The sequence below is a fragment of the Sus scrofa genome, chromosome 3 (assembly GCF_054392235.1).
Source record: "Sus scrofa isolate SSC_HxYL_T2T_F1_AM1 chromosome 3, Sscrofa_HxYL_maternal_Yorkshire_Landrace_v2.0, whole genome shotgun sequence".
In the NCBI taxonomy this organism is placed as follows: Eukaryota; Metazoa; Chordata; class Mammalia; order Artiodactyla; family Suidae; genus Sus; species Sus scrofa.
This window is the reverse complement of record NC_139385.1, coordinates 45762256-45782311: the sequence shown is the minus strand read 5'-3', so window position 1 is coordinate 45782311 and position 20056 is coordinate 45762256. Positions and strand designations below refer to the sequence as shown.

Below are 20056 nucleotides of genomic sequence, written 5' to 3'. Positions count from 1 at the left end.
CACCCGTGCCCAGGCGGTCGTGCTCATAGCATCGCAAAGTTGCTCATTGAAATGATGCCTGGGCCCGTGAGATGATCCTCAAAACCTGAGCCTTAGACCTCACCCGCGGACACCAGGCCGACTGGCAGAGTGCCAGTGCGTCAGAGGGAGAACTGGACATCCGAACTGGAGCACGACCCCCAGTGAACCCCACCATTCCCTCCCACACTTGCTCCCCCGACAGAACTCCCCAGCTCAGCACACGGCAGCCATCCTCACTTCCAGCTGGTCACTTCGAGAAGCTCGGGGTTCTAACAACATCAAGTGACGCTGGGCATGCAAACCAACTGGAATGCCCATGCGTTGCTGGGGGGCGTTCGGTGTGGCACCAGCCCTGTGACAACATGCTGACTGTTTTACGTGTTAACACGCGCGTAGCGACCTTCCTCCTGAGATCGTCTGAGAGAGAAGAGCACGTCCGCACACGAGATCTGTTTGCACCTGTTTATGACGGCTTTATTCAGAATGGACAAGAGCTGGAGTCAACCCCCGCCTTCCAGCTGATGGGTGGATAAGCAAACAGGCACATCCAGTCCACAGACTTCTTGGCAACGAAAAGGGACGCGCCACACACACACCATGGCGACTCCAAAGCACACAATGCTGAGAGGAGGAAGCCCGGATCCAGAGGCTCCATATTGTGTTTCCATTTATCTGATGCTGTGGAGAAGGCAAAGTTGCAGGGACAGAGAGCAGATCGGTGTTTGCCCGGGGCTGGGCTGGGGGAAGGGACCAAGGGACAGGGGGGCCTTTTTTTTTTTTTTTTTTTTGGACTCGTGTGGCAGGTGGAAGTTCCAGGACCAGGAGTTGAACCTGTGCCACAGCAGTGACCTGAGGCACAGCAGTGACAACCCTAGATCCTTAACCTACTAAGCCACCAGGGGACTCCCGGAATCTGTATCTTGATGGTGGTGGATGGTTACATGACTGGACGAATTTATCAAAACTCATAGGACTGGAGTTCCCATCGTGGCGCAGTGGTTAACAAATCCAACTAGGAACCATGAGGTTGAGGGTTCGATCCCTGGCCTCGCTCAGTGTGTTAAGGATCTGGTGCTGCCAGGAGCTGTGGTGTAGGTCACAGACCTGAGGCTCGAATCCTGAGTTGCTGTGGTTGTGGTGTAGGATGGCGGCTACAGCTCCGATTAAACTCCTAGCCTGGGAACCTCCATATGCCACGGGAAGCAGCCCTAGAAAAGGCAAAAAGACAAAAAAAAAAAAAAAAAAAAAAAAAAAAAAAAAAAAAAAAAAAAAAACCTTGTAGGACTATACATTAAACATGGTGAATCTTAACTGTGTGTAAATTCTACCTCCATGAGAATGATTTTAAAACCCTAACATGGGAGTGCCCATCATAGCTCAGTGATTAACGAATCTGACTAGCATCCATGAGGATGCAAGTTCGATTCCTGGCCTTGCTCAGTGGGTTAAGAATCCAGCATTGCTGTTGAGCTGTGGTGTAGGTCACAACACGGCTCAAATCTGGCATTGCTGTGGCTGCAGCTACAGCTCTGATCTCACCCCTAGCCTGGGAACCTCCGTATGCCTCCAGTGCAGCCCTAAAAAAAAATTAAAAACACATAAATGTGGGGGCTTCCTTGACTCTTCCCCTTATTCTGTAAATTCAAGCCATCAGCACATCCTATTGTTTCTTATGTACCTTCAAAACAGGTCCAATTCTGCCTGCTTCTTCCCACGCCATCCCAGCCACTCCCCCGTTTATCCTGGATTTCTGTAGCCGCCTTGCAACTGATCCCCTGCTTCTGCTGTTGCTCCCACCAGCACCAGAGTGGTTCTCTCACAACCCATCAGATCCAGATCCATCATTCTCCGATTCCAAACCCTCTGACGGCTCCTCCCTGTATGGGGCGGGCGGGGTCCTGCCCAGCGACGGCTCCAGGCCACAGTCCTGGCTCAGGGACCCGCCAGCCGCCCCCCAGCCCCCCCCCAGGATGCTGACACCAGAGCCGCGTCTGCAGGTGGAGGGGCCGTGGCGCTGGGAGGAGGGGACACAGCCCTCCGCGGGTCCCTCCCAGGAGGGGCCACTGCGGGGAAGCCCAGGCTGTGGAGAGAAAAGTGTCCGGGCAGGACGGTGGCCGCGCGGGTCAGCTGAGGATGCCCGGGGGGCACTCGGGCAGATTCCTCCCCCGCCCCCGCCCCCAGCGGGGCGGTGCTGCCTCCTCAGCTGCGTGGGGCGGGGGGCCCGGGCTCCGGCTTGGCCTGGCACCTGTGCCTTGTTGGTGCGCAGGCCTGGCTGGGGATTGAGAGCAGCTGCGCTGTAGGAACGGGCGGCGTCTGCAGCCACAGCGAAGGGGCGTCAGGCTCTCCCCGCGGCGTGGACGCCCAGCCCAGCCCAGCCCAGCCCCGCTCGGGACGGACCGGACCCCGTCGGAGTGAGTAGGACGCAGGACGGGCGACTGGGCCCGGGAGGTACATTCAGTTGTTGTCACCGTTGCTGCTGCTGCTGCTCTGATTGATCCTTGTGGGCGACGTCGCCATTGCTGCCGGGCTGGTGTGGGTGTTGCTGCTGCTGAGGTTGTTGTGGGGGTTGTGTCTGGGTTGTCGTGGATATTGTTACTGCTGGGTAGTTGTGGGTGTTGTTGCTGCTGCTGGGTTGTTGTGGGTGTTGCTGCTGGGTTGTCATGGGTATTGCTGCTGCTGGGTTGTTGTGGGTATTGTTACTGCCAGGTTGTTGTGGGTGTTGCTGCTGCTGGGTTGTTATGGGTATTGTTACTGCTGGGATGTTTTGGATGTTGCAGCTGCCAGGTTGTTGTGGGTGTTGCTGCTGCTTCTGGGTTGTTGTGGGTGTTGCCGCTGGGCTGTGGTGGGTATTGTTGCTGCTGGGTTGTTGTGGGTGTTGTTTCTGGGTTGTTGTGGGTATTGCTGCTGGGTTGTTGTACTTGCTGCTGGGTTGTCATGGGTGTTGCTGCTGCTGGGTTGTTGTGGGGGTCACAGCTGCCGTGGCAGCCCAGCGAGGACAGCCCTCAGACCGGCTCTGTGGCGGGTTCGGCTGTGAGCCCGGTGTCCAGGGACGGCAGCCAGCACTGCCATGTCCCTGCTGGTTCTAGAGAGTCTCCTGGAGAGGCGGGGCCAGCCGGGGCCCCAGGGGACAGCCACACTGGTGGCAGACACAGTGGGGAACACTCAGCAGCCCCTCCTGGTGTCGGGATCCAGCTCTGCTGTGTGCGGGCAGGTGGGCTGGGCCCCCTTTCCTTCCCGACTCGGCCTCCCTCTGTGTCTGAGAGCAGGCTGCTGGTGCGCCCTCGCCCCACACTGCGGCTGGACCCCCGGTGCCCCTTTCCCGACGGGAGCCCCTTTCCCGACAGGCCACAGGCTGGGGACTCCCAGGGAAGTCCCTCACAGGGTGTGCCCTCCCCAGCCCTGCCCCCTGGGCACAAGCCGTCCCCTCCAGGGACATTCTCTACCCTGATCACGGGACGTCTTCCCTGCCCCTTCCCCACTAGGCTGAACTCTCTGGGTGGGGGCCGTGCTCTCTCCCGTGGACGCCCCTGGCCGAGGGGACCGGTGGGGATGGTGACCTGGGAATTAGGCTTTGCCGGACACACCAGCCTGGTGTCTACACCCACGAGCCACCGACACGAATGGATGGGGGCTCTGTCTGGGTCTCACTCAGGCACATCCGGTCCCACCTGGTGGCCCTGGCGGGTCCCCTGGCCTTGCTCTTGCTTGGGGCCCTCACCCCCCTGACGCTGGAGGCCAGACTCCCCCTTGTGGGGAGATGGGCCTTTAGGGAGGCTTGGCGGTAACACAGTAAAGTGGATTGCAGACGGGGATTTGAAGGTGCCGAGCCGGGGCTTGAGGACCCAGGGAGGGTGCATCGTGAGTCCTGGAACAGCTGGCGCCTCATTTAAGCAAATCACCAGGCGTTCCCGTCGTCATCGTGGCTTATCGGAAACCAATCTGATAGTATCCACAAGGCCACAGGTTCAATCCCTGGCCTCGCTCAGTGGGTGAAGGACCTGGTGTTGCCGTGCGCTGTGGTGTAGGCTGGCAGCTGTAGCTCATATTGGACCCCTAGCCCAGGAACCTCCATATGCTGCGGGCATGGCCCTAAAAAGACCAAAAAAAAAAAAAAAAAAAAAAAAAAAAAACATGTCTTTTAAAAAAAGCAAATCGGAGTTCCTGTCATGGCGCAGTGGTTAACGAATCCGACTAGGAACCATGAGGTTGCAGGTTCGATCCCTGCCCTTGCTCAGTGGGTTAAAGATCCGGCGTTGCCGTGAGCTGTAGTGCAGGTTGCAGACGTGGCTCGGATCCTGTGTTGCTGTGGCTCTGATGTAGGCCGGCGGCTACAGCTTGGATTAGACCCCTAGCCTGGGAACCTCCATATGCCGCGGGAGCGGCCCAAGAAAATGCAAAAAGACAAAAAAAAAAAAAAAAAAAAAAAAAAAGCAAATCACCTCATGTATGTGTGCATTTATGTGTGTCTGTGCGTGTGTTTTCGTGTGTGTGCCTGTGTGTATTTGTGTGTCTGTGGGTGCGTGTTCAGAGCCCCCCATGTGCCAGTAGCAGACAGTAGAAAGTTGTTCAGCTCCCCCCACGGGCGCCCCCAAACCCCCTCTCCTTCCTCCCCCGCCCCTTGTGCCCAAGGCGAGGGAGGAGGAAGCAGCCTGAACCAAGCGCAAAGCCCCGGGAGGGACTGTGCAGCCTGATCTTGGTGGCCGCGCAAACACCAGCCTCTTTGTCTTGTTTCCCTGGCACCTTCCAGAGGGCTGTTTGCAGTGGACTGGGGAGAAGGACGGCTGTGCTCATAAAACTCCACCCCAACCTGGCTTGTGGCAGCAGACAAAGAGGGTTCTTTGGGGCCTGGGGGAGGGAGGGGCTGCCCCCCGCCCCACCGCCCGCCTGCAGCAGCTCCTCTTGGCTTCTGGCTGCCCCGACCGTCCAGACTGCACGGCTGACGTCTTGCAAGGCCCCCGACGGCTGGCCGGTCCCCGCACCCTGGTGGGCCCTTGGCAGGCTCGGGACGCGCGACCGTGTCCAGGGCCGTATTTGGGCCGGAGCTGCTTGGTTCAGTGGAGAAGGAAGGACTCGGGGCCAGCAACACATGTCCCCCCGTGGCTCAGCCAGGGTGTGGACAGGGAAGGGGTGAGGACTGACTCGGGTACAGAGGCTGGCAGCTGACTTGGGACCAAAGGCCAGAAGCTTGGGCCGAAGATGGGGAGCAGGAACCAAGGCCAGGCGAAACCAGCCCTTCCTCAGCCTGGACCCCAGGGCTCAGGTTCGGCCCAGGCCTGGTCTCTGCACCTCTGCAGAGCCACTGGGACGGAGTCCACAGGGATGGCGCCGGCTCCGCCAGAAGCCCTGAGCATCTGGGCCCCGAGTTCCCAGGGCAGCAGGAGGAAACCTGCCGGGAGCCCTCTGGTTGTGCCAGTTCTGTAGAGTTTGGGCGCTTGGGGTCTGGGGACACTCAGGACAGGAGATGTCTCCCCCTGGTTGGTGCCCAGGTGGGCCCTGGGTGGTCTGAACAAGGGGTGGCAGAGGGATGGTGGGTGTAGAGTCCACGGCTCCCTGGGTCAGTTGCGTCAAGTCTCTCAGCTGGGTTTCCACATCTCTCAAGATGGGAGATTGAGGAGTTCCCAACATGGCTCAGTGGTTAACGAATCCGACTAGGAACCATGAGGTTGCAGGTTCAATCCCTGGACTCAATCAGTGGGTTAAGGATCTGGCGTTGCTGTGAGCTGTGGTGTAGGTCGCAGACAGGGCTCGGATCCCATGTTGCTGTGGCTCTGGCATAGGCTGGCGGCTACAGCTCCTTCATATGCTGCGGGAGTGGCCCTAGAAAAAGACAATGAATGAATGAGTGAATGAATGAATGAATGAGGGAGACTGGTACTGACCTGAGCTGTGTTGTGACGATTAAATGAGGTAACCCTTGGGGAACCCCCTGGCATGAGGCATGGTGCTGCATAGGGGCAGGATGGATGCGGGTGTGCCTTCTGCCCTCCCTCCCTCCATCGGTCCATCCATCCACCTTTCTGTCCACCCTGCCATCCAGCCCCTCAAGGCAGGAATAAATCAAACACAGGCGACACACACACATACACACACACACACCAAGCTCTTCAGCAGAAAGCAGTTTCCACCAGCAGCACTGGGGAACCCGTTCTTTTCTGTAGTATGATCACTGCCTTGCCCCCCGTTTGCTCACAGGGAAAGCTGTGTTCAGTACTGAGGGGACTCCACCCCGTCCACAGACACCCATTCCTCCCGGAGCTGGCAGCTGCGGGGGGACCCTCAGGGTCTCCTGGTGCGGCAACAGTGCCGGGCAGCATGGGACAGTGCTGCTCTGAAGAGCCACAGCCCTGAGCCCCATGGCTGTCCCCCCTTGACCGGGGTCAGGTGGGATGGAGGAGGGGTCAGAGAAGGGCAGGAAGCGGGGCAGGGGGAGGCAGGCACATGGGCGGCTCCAGGTCAGGGGCTGCTCTGAGAACGCGTGGCCCAGCTCCCTCTGTGGCCCAGGCCACCCCTCTGGGTGGGGAATTCCTCCACGGTTCCCACTGCCGACACGGAGGAGTCCCCTGGGCCCCCTAGAGTCTTGGGTGGTGGAGACGCCGCACCTGTTCTCAGGACCTGGGGGTCATCAGGACGCAGGGCTGGCTCAGGGCACGGGCGCGGGGCCAGCCCCGGGCCAGGGAGTTTGGGGGCCCCGGAACCCCTCCCTGGGGTGACAGGAACCAGGCGGGCTCACGCGTGGGCGGAAACTATTCACCGCGCGCCTTCGGGGTCACGCTGGCCTGGCTACGGCTCCGCACCTGGAGTCCCCTGGCCTCTGGTCCCCCCGGGGAAGCGAGCCCGCCTGGCGGCGGGACTGGAAGCGGCTCAGGCCCGCGCTGGGCCTCCTGAGACCGGCCGCCCGGCTCTCGGGTCCCCGCGGCCGGCGGGACGGCAGGGGCTGCGGGGCGGCGGGAGGGCGGGCGCCGAACCTCGGGTCCGAGCCACGCGCGCTGGGGCCCTGGCGCCCCCTGCTGGGGCTGCGGCGCAGGTGCCGGCCGCGGGCACGGGGGCGGCCGGACACCTGGCGAGCTGCGGGCACGTCCGCGGGGCCCCTGCGCGCGGCCGCTGGGCCTCGTCCCCACGGGCCCGGGGGCGCCCCACGCCGCAGCTGGGAGCTGGGAGGGAGGCGGACCCCGGGCGCCCGCCCCGGACGCCCCCCGCCAGCGCAGGCCTGGGTTTGCTCTAAGACCCTCGAGAGGCTCGGAGCCCTGGCTCCGCGGGCAGGAAGGAATCGGGCAGGGCCTGACCTCGACGGCGCCAAGGGCTCGGAGACACAGGAGCAACTGCCCCGAGCGGAAGGCGGGCGACGGCGACAGTGGGGATGAGGCCCCGCCCTGCGCTCCTGTGGCTGGAGGGGCCTGGGCTCCGCCTCGACCCCCGCCTACCGCGCGCATCCCGCCAGCCCGGCCGCGGCTCCGAATGAGGCCGCGGATGAAGCATCCCTCAGGCCGGGCCTCCTGGCGAAGAAGGGGCCTCACGGCGGTGCCATCGCGGCACTGCTTTATTCCCGCTGTGGCTGAGGGAGGCTCGCTCGGCACCGTGGCCCAGGTCGCCCAGGTCACCCAGGGAGATGGTGGCCAAGGGCAGAGAGGATCCCAGGGGCAAGCCCTGAGCCCGAGAGTCATCCCCACACCTCGTTGCCCCCACCCACGGAGACACCCGCTGGGTTCCGGGTGCCCCTGTCCCCTCGGTGTCCTCCCAGCCAGCGCTCAGGCCCCTCCCCTGTCCCTGCTTCCATTTGCTGCAGGTGTGGCCATGAAAAGAAAAAAAAAGTCATAGATGTTCCAAATTTGAAAAAATAAGTGTCTTAGGAGCAGAGGGCGAGGGAATGGAAACTGAACTCCACTTTTCTAAGAAATGTATTTATTAACATATTATTATTACAAGAATGATATGTACATACTGCAGGAATTGGGAAATATTGCTAAACTGAAATGAAATTCCTTACCCAGAACGGCTCACAATGCACTTTTGAGGACGCTAATGCTAGTATTTGTTTTTTCTTTTTTTGTTTTTTTAGGGCCACACCTGGGGCATCTGGACGTTACCACTCTAGGGGTTAAATCAGAGCTGTAGCTGCCGCAGCCACAGCAACACCAGATCCGAGCCGTGTGGGACCCACACCACAGCTCACAGCAACACTGGATCCCTAGCCCACAGAGCAAAGCCAGAGGTCTTAACCCGTGTCCTCACGGACACTAGGGATCGTACCCGAGTCCTCGTGGGCTCATTACCGCTGAGCCACAGCAAGAACTCCTAACGCCAGTGTTTTATTTAGGCACCTAAAATTGTTTAACATTGAAAACTGCACAGTCAGCCGTTGCATTTGGTTTAAAGGAACAAAGAGTCTCTCTGAGGACAAGAAGAGGCGTCCACAAAGAGAAGGGGCCCACGGTGAACTGCAACATGAAAGAAGCTATAAGAGGAACTTGACTTTAGTGTGTGAAGAGGCCCATGTTTAAAGGTGAGGACTGAGGGATTCCGTGGAGGTGCAGGGGGTTAAGTACCTGGCATTGCCCGGGTCACTGTGGGTTTGACACCTGGCCGGGAAAATTCCACCCGCCACATGTGTGGCCAAAAAATTTTGAGGATTGAGTGGACCTGGCCTGGGAGGGAGAAGAGAGAAACTGGGGACGGAGATCATGAGAAATGTGGTGAAAGGGACTGGTTCCCAAGTGCTGCTTGTAGAAACCGCTTTCCATGACACAGTTTTGTGCATGTGTGTTAGTCAGTCTCCTGTGGTTTTATTTATTCCCGCTTTGAAGGCATGGATGGATGGATAAAAGGATGAATGGATGGAAGGATGGATGGAAGGATGGATGAATGGATAGAAGGATAACTGGACGGATGAAAGGGTGTATGGATGGAGGGATGGAAGAATGGATGGATAGAAGGATGGGTTGATGGGCGGACAGAAGATGGATGGGTGGAAGGATGAATGAACTGATGGAGAGATGGATGGAAGGAAGGGTGGCTGGCAGGAGGGAGGGAGGGCAGAAGGCACACCCGCATCCATCCTGCCCCTATGCAGCACCATGCCTCATGCCAGGGGGTTCCCCAAGGGTTACCTCATTTAATCGTCACAACACAGCTCAGGTCAGTACCAGTCTCCCTCATTCATTCATTCATTCACTCATTCATTCATTGTCTTTTTCTAGGGCCACTCCCGCAGCATATGAAGGAGCTGTAGCCGCCAGCCTATGCCAGAGCCACAGCAACATGGGATCCGAGCCCTGTCTGCGACCTACACCACAGCTCACAGCAACGCCAGATCCTTAACCCACTGATTGAGTCCAGGGATTGAACCTGCAACCTCATGGTTCCTAGTCGGATTCGTTAACCACTGAGCCATGTTGGGAACTCCTCAATCTCCCATCTTGAGAGATGTGGAAACCCAGCTGAGAGACTTGACGCAACTGACCCAGGGAGCCGTGGACTCTACACCCACCATCCCTCTGCCACCCCTTGTTCAGACCACCCAGGGCCCACCTGGGCACCAACCAGGGGGAGACATCTCCTGTCCTGAGTGTCCCCAGACCCCAAGCGCCCAAACTCTACAGAACTGGCACAACCAGAGGGCTCCCGGCAGGTTTCCTCCTGCTGCCCTGGGAACTCGGGGCCCAGATGCTCAGGGCTTCTGGCGGAGCCGGCGCCATCCCTGTGGACTCCGTCCCAGTGGCTCTGCAGAGGTGCAGAGACCAGGCCTGGGCCGAACCTGAGCCCTGGGGTCCAGGCTGAGGAAGGGCTGGTTTCGCCTGGCCTTGGTTCCTGCTCCCCATCTTCGGCCCAAGCTTCTGGCCTTTGGTCCCAAGTCAGCTGCCAGCCTCTGTACCCGAGTCAGTCCTCACCCCTTCCCTGTCCACACCCTGGCTGAGCCACGGGGGGACATGTGTTGCTGGCCCCGAGTCCTTCCTTCTCCACTGAACCAAGCAGCTCCGGCCCAAATACGGCCCTGGACACGGTCGCGCGTCCCGAGCCTGCCAAGGGCCCACCAGGGTGCGGGGACCGGCCAGCCGTCGGGGGCCTTGCAAGACGTCAGCCGTGCAGTCTGGACGGTCGGGGCAGCCAGAAGCCAAGAGGAGCTGCTGCAGGCGGGCGGTGGGGCGGGGGGCAGCCCCTCCCTCCCCCAGGCCCCAAAGAACCCTCTTTGTCTGCTGCCACAAGCCAGGTTGGGGTGGAGTTTTATGAGCACAGCCGTCCTTCTCCCCAGTCCACTGCAAACAGCCCTCTGGAAGGTGCCAGGGAAACAAGACAAAGAGGCTGGTGTTTGCGCGGCCACCAAGATCAGGCTGCACAGTCCCTCCCGGGGCTTTGCGCTTGGTTCAGGCTGCTTCCTCCTCCCTCGCCTTGGGCACAAGGGGCGGGGGAGGAAGGAGAGGGGGTTTGGGGGCGCCCGTGGGGGGAGCTGAACAACTTTCTACTGTCTGCTACTGGCACATGGGGGGCTCTGAACACGCACCCACAGACACACAAATACACACAGGCACACACACGAAAACACACGCACAGACACACATAAATGCACACATACATGAGGTGATTTGCTTTTTTTTTTTTTTTTTTTTTTTTTTTTGTCTTTTTGCATTTTCTTGGGCCGCTCCCGCGGCATATGGAGGTTCCCAGGCTAGGGGTCTAATCCAAGCTGTAGCCGCCGGCCTACATCAGAGCCACAGCAACACAGGATCCGAGCCACGTCTGCAACCTGCACTACAGCTCACGGCAACGCCGGATCTTTAACCCACTGAGCAAGGGCAGGGATCGAACCTGCAACCTCATGGTTCCTAGTCGGATTCGTTAACCACTGCGCCATGACAGGAACTCCGATTTGCTTTTTTTAAAAGACATGTTTTTTTTTTTTTTTTTTTTTTTTTTTTTTTTTTGGTCTTTTTAGGGCCATGCCCGCAGCATATGGAGGTTCCTGGGCTAGGGGTCCAATATGAGCTACAGCTGCCAGCCTACACCACAGCGCACGGCAACACCAGGTCCTTCACCCACTGAGCGAGGCCAGGGATTGAACCTGTGGCCTTGTGGATACTATCAGATTGGTTTCCGATAAGCCACGATGACGACGGGAACGCCTGGTGATTTGCTTAAATGAGGCGCCAGCTGTTCCAGGACTCACGATGCACCCTCCCTGGGTCCTCAAGCCCCGGCTCGGCACCTTCAAATCCCCGTCTGCAATCCACTTTACTGTGTTACCGCCAAGCCTCCCTAAAGGCCCATCTCCCCACAAGGGGGAGTCTGGCCTCCAGCGTCAGGGGGGTGAGGGCCCCAAGCAAGAGCAAGGCCAGGGGACCCGCCAGGGCCACCAGGTGGGACCGGATGTGCCTGAGTGAGACCCAGACAGAGCCCCCATCCATTCGTGTCGGTGGCTCGTGGGTGTAGACACCAGGCTGGTGTGTCCGGCAAAGCCTAATTCCCAGGTCACCATCCCCACCGGTCCCCTCGGCCAGGGGCGTCCACGGGAGAGAGCACGGCCCCCACCCAGAGAGTTCAGCCTAGTGGGGAAGGGGCAGGGAAGACGTCCCGTGATCAGGGTAGAGAATGTCCCTGGAGGGGACGGCTTGTGCCCAGGGGGCAGGGCTGGGGAGGGCACACCCTGTGAGGGACTTCCCTGGGAGTCCCCAGCCTGTGGCCTGTCGGGAAAGGGGCTCCCGTCGGGAAAGGGGCACCGGGGGTCCAGCCGCAGTGTGGGGCGAGGGCGCACCAGCAGCCTGCTCTCAGACACAGAGGGAGGCCGAGTCGGGAAGGAAAGGGGGCCCAGCCCACCTGCCCGCACACAGCAGAGCTGGATCCCGACACCAGGAGGGGCTGCTGAGTGTTCCCCACTGTGTCTGCCACCAGTGTGGCTGTCCCCTGGGGCCCCGGCTGGCCCCGCCTCTCCAGGAGACTCTCTAGAACCAGCAGGGACATGGCAGTGCTGGCTGCCGTCCCTGGACACCGGGCTCACAGCCGAACCCGCCACAGAGCCGGTCTGAGGGCTGTCCTCGCTGGGCTGCCACGGCAGCTGTGACCCCCACAACAACCCAGCAGCAGCAACACCCATGACAACCCAGCAGCAAGTACAACAACCCAGCAGCAATACCCACAACAACCCAGAAACAACACCCACAACAACCCAGCAGCAACAATACCCACCACAGCCCAGCGGCAACACCCACAACAACCCAGAAGCAGCAGCAACACCCACAACAACCTGGCAGCTGCAACATCCAAAACATCCCAGCAGTAACAATACCCATAACAACCCAGCAGCAGCAACACCCACAACAACCTGGCAGTAACAATACCCACAACAACCCAGCAGCAGCAATACCCATGACAACCCAGCAGCAACACCCACAACAACCCAGCAGCAGCAACAACACCCACAACTACCCAGCAGTAACAATATCCACGACAACCCAGACACAACCCCCACAACAACCTCAGCAGCAGCAACACCCACACCAGCCCGGCAGCAATGGCGACGTCGCCCACAAGGATCAATCAGAGCAGCAGCAGCAGCAACGGTGACAACAACTGAATGTACCTCCCGGGCCCAGTCGCCCGTCCTGCGTCCTACTCACTCCGACGGGGTCCGGTCCGTCCCGAGCGGGGCTGGGCTGGGCTGGGCTGGGCGTCCACGCCGCGGGGAGAGCCTGATGCCCCTTCGCTGTGGCTGCAGACGCCGCCCGTTCCTACAGCGCAGCTGCTCTCAATCCCCAGCCAGGCCTGCGCACCAACAAGGCACAGGTGCCAGGCCAAGCCGGAGCCCGGGCCCCCCGCCCCACGCAGCTGAGGAGGCAGCACCGCCCCGCTGGGGGCGGGGGCGGGGGAGGAATCTGCCCGAGTGCCCCCCGGGCATCCTCAGCTGACCCGCGCGGCCACCGTCCTGCCCGGACACTTTTCTCTCCACAGCCTGGGCTTCCCCGCAGTGGCCCCTCCTGGGAGGGACCCGCGGAGGGCTGTGTCCCCTCCTCCCAGCGCCACGGCCCCTCCACCTGCAGACGCGGCTCTGGTGTCAGCATCCTGGGGGGGGGCTGGGGGGCGGCTGGCGGGTCCCTGAGCCAGGACTGTGGCCTGGAGGCGTCGCTGGGCAGGACCCTGCCCGCCCCTCACCCACAGTCCCCTCGGGCTCCCGTCCTGCCCCTTCCAGGGAGATGGCTTAGAGGTGGGAACCGCCTGGCCCATCTGAGGGCCATCCCTGCCGGGGGCCGGTGGTCAGCACAGCGCATCAGGCCTCCCCAGACGGAGCCGAGGAAGCCACGACCTCCTGCAGGCGGCATGTCACCCCCTGTGTCAGGGAGCCCGGATTCCCCGCTCCCTCTAAGGGACAGGCGACCCTCTCCTCCCTGTCACAGCCGGGGCTGGGGACGCGTCCCCTCTGGCTTCCCTTCTTCCTGAGCTCACGGTGAGCCCACAAAACAATTTCATCTATTATTTGCAGGGTCGACCCTGGAAAGGACTCATTAATTTGAAAACTCATACATGAAGCATATAAACTAAATGAATTTTCAAGACCTTCTCTACCTTTCCTGCAGTACAGGAGAAGAGGCCAGGTGGCTAATTCAGGAGAATTAGCGGGAAGAAAAAATTTGCCGCTTGTGGACAGAGTTCAGCTGCTCACGCTGTTGATACAGGAGGAACGGATGGGTCCTGGCAAAGATCCCCAACAACCACTTCCGGCACCAACAGACACGCCAGCATCACTCGCCCCGTGACCAAAGACTCACATCCTGCTAGATTCCTTGTCCAGAAATATCGGCTTGAAGTTTCTCAAGCCTCTGATATACCCATCCGTTGGCCCAGGGATGCTGTTGGGCGGCCTGCACATGGTATCACTCCACGTTCATTTGGTGCAGCCCTCCAAACTGGGTGCAGGGCCTTTGGGAAGTCCTCAGGGTGCAATGAGGTCCCGAGGGTGGGGCCTTCACCCTGGGATCAGGGACCCTGTGAACGACGCCAGAGAGCTGGCTTTCTCCGCCACGCGAAGTCACGGTGAAAAGCGAGCCGTCAGCAAGGTGGGAAGAGAGCTCCCGCATCCATGTACAGCTGTGCTTGTGTGGGAGCCATGTGTGCAAGTTCCAGCGGTCAGAGACAGCTGTGCACGTGCGTGTATCGGAAGGTGATTCTGCCTGCAAAGCCTGTGGTGCACACGTGCCTTTTAAGCTCACAGGTGTGCGTGTGCACCACTTATAAGCACGCTTGTGTGCTCTCTGAAAATGTCTCTTTTGCGTACCCTCAGGCTAGCACTGCTGTGTCCTCTTCAAGGCTGGCAACTGTCACTTCCTCCAACACCCATCGCAGGTGGCGCTTCCAGGACTCCCTGCCCACACCGACCCTCCACTGGGCACCAAAGCCTGGCAGCCTGCGGGAGAAGGAAGGCGCCCGGACTGGCAGCATTAGCGGGAAAGGCCAGGCAGGGACAGAACACAAGCTGCCCTTGTGCTGCCTCGGGCCCTTCCTCCAGGAGCGGTCCCTGCCCAGGCCCCAGGCCTCTTCCACCTCCTCCTCCAGGAGGTTCCAGGGCCTCGGGAGGGGACCTCTGTCCCTCGGAAGCCTGCTGGCCCCTGCACTTCTCATCCAGGCTCTGCTGCATTTAAGGGGCTGAACGCCTGTGGGGGCGGGGGGAAGAGCTTTGGGGGACAGGAGGGGTCCTCCCTTGGCAACGTGAGCCCGTGGGGCCTGAGCCCCAAGGAGCCGGTCCCGGGAGAGCAGCGCAGGGGCAGGAGAAGGGGCACTCAGCTGCTTCTCCCCACTGCAGGCTGGCTGTTAAAGGAAGCCCCCGCCCCTGGGGTCAGCACCATGGACAGGGCCGCCTGGGTCCCAGGGAAGGGGCCAGTGATCCCCCAGGGCTGCTGGGTTTGAGGGTGAAGGGCCACACTTGTTAGGCTGTCTGGGTCCTAAAGCCTCTGACACGGTTGCTCCCCGGTGCCTCTGCTCTGGGAACACAGCCCCCGACAACATCCAGCACACAGTCATGGGCAAAGACGGCGGGATTTCAGGGGTTTTCACTGGTCACATTTTTTTGGGGGGGGGGAATTTTTTCTCTTTGCAAATGTAAAAAGTATTCTCAGCTCAATTTCTTGTGGAAACCAGCAGTGAGAGGGTACGGCTTAGCCGTTGTGGCATCGTGAGCTGACCCCTGGCCAAGGTGCCTGAAGGAAGCTGTGGGTCAGATTCAGTCCCGGGCCTGGGGAACGTCCATACACAGTGAAAGTGGGCATAAGACATGTGAAAAGTTGTTTTAGCTCACAGGCTGTTCAAAAACAAGAGGGGGCGAGATTTGTCCTTCTGGGCAGAGTGTGCTGACCCCTGGCCGAGGTGCCTGATGGAAGTCATGGAGGTGCCACCTAGACAGGGCCCCCTCCTGGACCCCAGGCCCCGAGAGGCTCCTGGGAAGGAAACCTGTTTGTCCCCAGGAAGGGCTCTCAGCACCTGCCCCACCTCCAGAGTCAAGGTCCAGTCCAGGTACCCAGGAGAGAGACACGGAGGTGACAGTGAAAAGTTGCCACTGTCCCATCTTGTTTGTGTAGCCCACGTGGCCAAGACAATAAACATGGCTCATCCGGGAGCCTCCCCCTGGGTGGCTCTGGGGATCCCCTAGTGAGAGCCCCCACCGCCCAGATCCTTACTGTCCCCTGGCAGCCCTTGGCTCCTTCCTTCTGGAGGGGGGTCCATGGGGCCCGGGAGGGTATAAAGGGCCAGGTGGAGGGCGCTCAGGCACAGCAAGTGTCCCCAGCACCAGGACTGCACCGCGAGACTCCCCAGCCCAGGTAAGCCGGGGCCCCTACCATGGCTGGGGCCAGGGTGGTTGGCAGGGGTCCTCTCTGTGCTCAGGTGGCCTGTCTTCTCTCCAGGGTCCTGATCTCCAGCCAGAAGCCATGCTGCTGTGGCTAACCCTCACCCTCCTGTGGAGCAGCCCCTGCTGGGCGGGGCGTAAGTCTGGCAGGGTCTGCCCCCTCCTGCCCTTCCCCCGGGCCCCTCTCCTCCCCCAGCCAGGACCTGGGGGCTGGGCCCAGCCTTTGTCACAGACGAACTCTAGTCTCAGGACTGTCCCATCCGCCTGCAGGGGCTGTGTCCCTTCTGGGCAGACACAGCCCACATGTCACTGTGGCCTTCCCCCCACCCCAACCCACCTGGTTCTTTGTCTAGAGATGTTCGGGAACGGAAAAGGCTCCTATTTCATCACCAGTAAAGACAATGAGACGGGAATCACTGGGATTCGGGTTTTTGTAGGGCCTGTGGGCCTAATCAAGAGGTGAGTAGGGTCAGGGCTGCGAGCCCCTCCCTGGTCCCAACTCCCACCAAGGTCTCGGGGGTCTGGGGAGGGGGCTTAGGGCCTCTGCTCCCAACATCCCCACTGGGACCTGAGGACTCTGTGACGCCAAGGGGTCCTCAGGTCCTGGAGGCACCAGCCGTCACCTTCCCCCTGTCCCTCTGCCTCCACCGCTTCCTCTCCCTGCTGCAGCCACACTTTTTCTCCCTCCACCTGCAAGCCAGGCTCCTGACTTCCGGGGGATCCAAAGCGAGGGGCAGCTGAGGCTTCTCGCAACTTCCTCTTTTCAACCAACCCACACTCAACTCAGCCCAAAATAGTCTCCCACTGCAAGAATGCCCCATGGGGAGACCCTGTCGTGACTCAGTGGAAACGAATCTGACTGGCATCCATGAGAACACAGGTTCAGTACCTGGCTGCTCTCAGTGGGTTAAGGATCTGGCACTGCCGTGAGCTGTGGTGTAGACTGCAGATGAGATTCAAATCTGACATTGCTCTGGCTGTGGTGTAGGCCAGCAGCTACAGCTCTGATTCAGCCTCTAGTGTGGGAACCTCCATTTGCTGTGGGGTAGGGGGGAGCTTAAAAGAAAAAGAAAAAAAAAAAAGAATCTCCTGTGGGAAAAAGCTGGGGGAACGTCTGCCCAGGTTAAGGACAAAGAGAAAAGGAAGTGAGGCATTCCCATCCTGCGCAGTGGAAACAAATCCAACTAGGAACCATGAGGTTGAGGGTTCGATCCCTGGCCGTGCTCAGTGGGTTAAGGATCCGGCATTGCCGTGAGCTGTGGTGTAGGTCGCAGACGCGGCTCGGATCTGGCATTGCTGTGACTGTGACATAGGCCAGCAGCTGTAGCTCTGATTAGACCCCTAGCCTGGGAACCTCCATATGCCATGAGTGTGGCCCTAAAAAAAAAAGAGAAAATAAAAGAAAAAAGAAAAGGAAGTGAGAGTCCAAGTGGACCACTGGCTGACGGAAGGAGACGTGGAGAGGCGGCAAGGCCAGGGTGTCTCCCCTCAGGTTGGGGTGCGCGCTTTCCTCAAGGCCTAGGGTGGATCTTTGCTCTGCATCGATGGGGTTCTGGGGATCCTGGGAAGGGAACCGGCCAGAGCAGCAGGTGCCAAGGGGACAGAGTGTGGGCGGGGCCCGGTGAGCAGGGGAGGCTCTGGGATGGGCACCTAGGCAGGGGAGGGGCCACAGGTAAGCCCAGGTGGGTGGGGCGAGTGGAGCTCCCCCAGGTGAGCCTGGGAGCCTCCTGCTCCTCAGGCCAGCCACCTGGCACGTCGGAGTGACTTGGCTCCAAAAGCCCAGGCTGGACCCAGGCTCGGCCCCCTGCTCTGGGCAATGACAGCAGCTGGCACCTCCTCAGGGTCAAGGTGACCAGGCCCCTTGAGGAGCTGTCCTGAGGGCAGAGCTCAGCACCTGCGCCCCAGTCATCCCGCTTTGCGGATGAGCACACGGAGGCCGGGAGAGGCTGGGAAACAAGCCCAAACCACAGAGGGGGAGGGCGCGGCAGGGGGTGGGGACCCGCGTGCCTGTCTCAGGACCCCAGTGGCACCTTCCCGGGACGTACGCTGCCGTGACAGGGCTGTCCCCCTCGCTGGTGGTTGGGAGTCACCCTGTATCTGGGGCTTCAAAGCTCGCCCTTCCCCCCAGTATCCAGGTGAGGTATGGATCCTCCTGGAGTGAAAAATACGGAATTCCAGGTGGGAAAGCCCACGAACTCATCCTGCATCCTGGCGAGCACATCATAAGCATCTATGGAAGGTACAGGACCTTCCTTCAGCACGTGACTCTGATCACCAACCAAGGGCGCTCAGCCTCATTCGGACTGGAAACTGGCAAGGGCTTCTTCGCTGCCCCGAACCTGACCGGGCAGGTGCTCGAGGGCGTGTACGGGCAGTTCTGGCTCTATGGCATCACGGGCATTGGCTTTACCTGGGGTTTTCCTCGAGAGGGCTTAGCCTCTGTGCTGCCCAGTGACGACCCATTCTGAAGAGGGGACCTCTGGGTCGCCAGCGCTGGGGTATCAGTTACCCTGCCAAGGCCGTCTGGCTGACATCAGGCACATGGCACGGGGTACCTGAGTTACAACTCTGAGACACCAGTAAATAGGTGATTCAGATCAAATTGGTGATCAATAGAACCCACCAATAAATCAAGCTTCTGCAGGAACAGTGCGTCCAGCTGTGGTCCTTGAGTCTGGGATTCGATAAAAGCCTTCTGGGCCTGTGGGGGCGGAGGCCTCGGGGGTAGAACCCACTGAGCAGAACGGCAGGAGGGGGCAGGAGGCGGCGCTGACAGCCCAGGCCTTGGAGAGTCTGCCCATGACAAGGGACCTGCCCGTGCAGACCCTGGGCCAATCGCATCATCTGTGACCCTTTGGGGCTCCGAGCGTGCCCATCCCCCACCACCTGCCCCAAGTCCATCCACGTGGGATCCTCTGGGTGTGCAAAGGGCCTCAGGGAGGCTGCTCATTCATTCCTTCACTCAGCATATGATTATCAAGTCCTGGCCCGCGTGAGGCTCCCTGGTCACCAGAGGAATTAGGAAGAGCCCAGCTGCCGAGCGGGGGGCACCCTGTAGGGGGACAGATACAGAAGCAGATGGAGGCAGTAGGTGGTGGCATCTGCACTGATAAGAACAGGTGTCGCACCCTGTGCACAGGCACCTGCCTGGAAGCGGGGGTGAAGGTGGGCTGTGCTTCAGGGAAGGCTTCCTGGAGGAGGCAACATCTGAGCTAGGTCCCAGAGGCTGAGTGAGAACTGGCCCGGAACTGGGAGCTGGGGGAGGGGCACCTTCCAGGCCAAAGGACCCAATGTGGGCAAAGACCAGATCCAGGAGGAGGCGAGGGCAGCACGTGTCGAAGGCTGGTCATGGGTCACAGCCCAACGGAAGACGCAAGCAGACCCCAGGCCTCGCACAGCCTGTGTCTCCCATCCCAACCCTGAAACCTACGTGACGGCTTCCAAGCTCTGAGTCCCACGTCCCCCCGTCGTGGCCCACAGGGACCCACTGCCGGGTGACAGAGAACATGCACGCACCCACTCGACGGCAACCGCCAAACACGCAGCAATGCTGCCAAGTGCCAGGCCCTGTGCCACCTCCACTCCCTCCACAGCAACCTGAGCGGACGGGACTCTGTCCACTCTGTCTGCCAAAGGAGGCCGGGGAGGCCCACGGAGCACGTGGCTCGGCTGGTGGTCACACAGCTCTGAGTGGCAGAGGGGGGATTCAGGCCAGGGGGGGTCTGGCTGCCCGTCAGGGCTCAGACCCCCGGACCAAGCAAAGGTTTCCCAACCCGTCCCCATCTCTCTGCTGACACACAGGCCGACACATTCCTCATCTATACTTTTTTTTTTTTTGTCTTTTTAGGGCCGCACCCACAGCATATGCAGGTTCCCAGGCTAGGGGTCGAATCAGAGCTGCAGCGGCCCGCCTATGCCACAGCCACAGCCACAGCCACGCCAGATCCGAACGGCATCTGTGATCTACACCATGCTCACAGCAACACGGATCCTTAACCCACTGAGTGAGGCCAGGGATCGAACCTGCGTCCTTATGGATGCTAGTCGGATTGGTTTCCACTGCGCCACAACGGGAACTCCCTTTCCATTTTAATCTTTTTTTTTTTTTTTTTGTCTTTTGTCTTTTTTGTTGTTGTTGTGGTTGCTATTTCTTGGGCCGCTCCCGCGGCATATGGAGGTTCCCAGGCTAGGGGTTGAATCGGAGCTGTAGCCACC

General features: G+C 60.0%; 1 protein-coding gene across 3 annotated transcripts; it reads left to right on the top strand.

Moving 5' to 3' along the window:
* Window positions 1-2103: 2103 nt before the first annotated feature.
* On the top strand, window positions 2104-18488 carry LOC110259943 (pancreatic adenocarcinoma up-regulated factor). Of its 3 annotated transcripts, XM_085017830.1 has the most exons (6): window positions 2104-2432; window positions 9216-10225; window positions 13487-15815; window positions 15900-15978; window positions 16195-16300; window positions 17970-18488. In XM_085017830.1, exons 4-6 carry the CDS (start codon window positions 15924-15926, stop codon window positions 18307-18309), a joined length of 501 nt encoding a protein of 166 aa, XP_084873956.1. In that variant the 5' UTR covers window positions 2104-2432; window positions 9216-10225; window positions 13487-15815; window positions 15900-15923; the 3' UTR covers window positions 18310-18488. The 3 variants fall into 3 exon arrangements, with proteins under 3 accessions (XP_084873956.1, XP_020942404.1, XP_084873957.1); XM_021086745.2 differs by lacking the exons at window positions 2104-2432; window positions 9216-10225 and adding an exon at window positions 12531-13450 and having other exon boundaries at window positions 13581-15815; XM_085017831.1 differs by lacking the exons at window positions 2104-2432; window positions 9216-10225; window positions 13487-15815 and having other exon boundaries at window positions 15852-15978.
* The last annotated feature ends 1568 nt before the right edge of the window (window positions 18489-20056 follow it).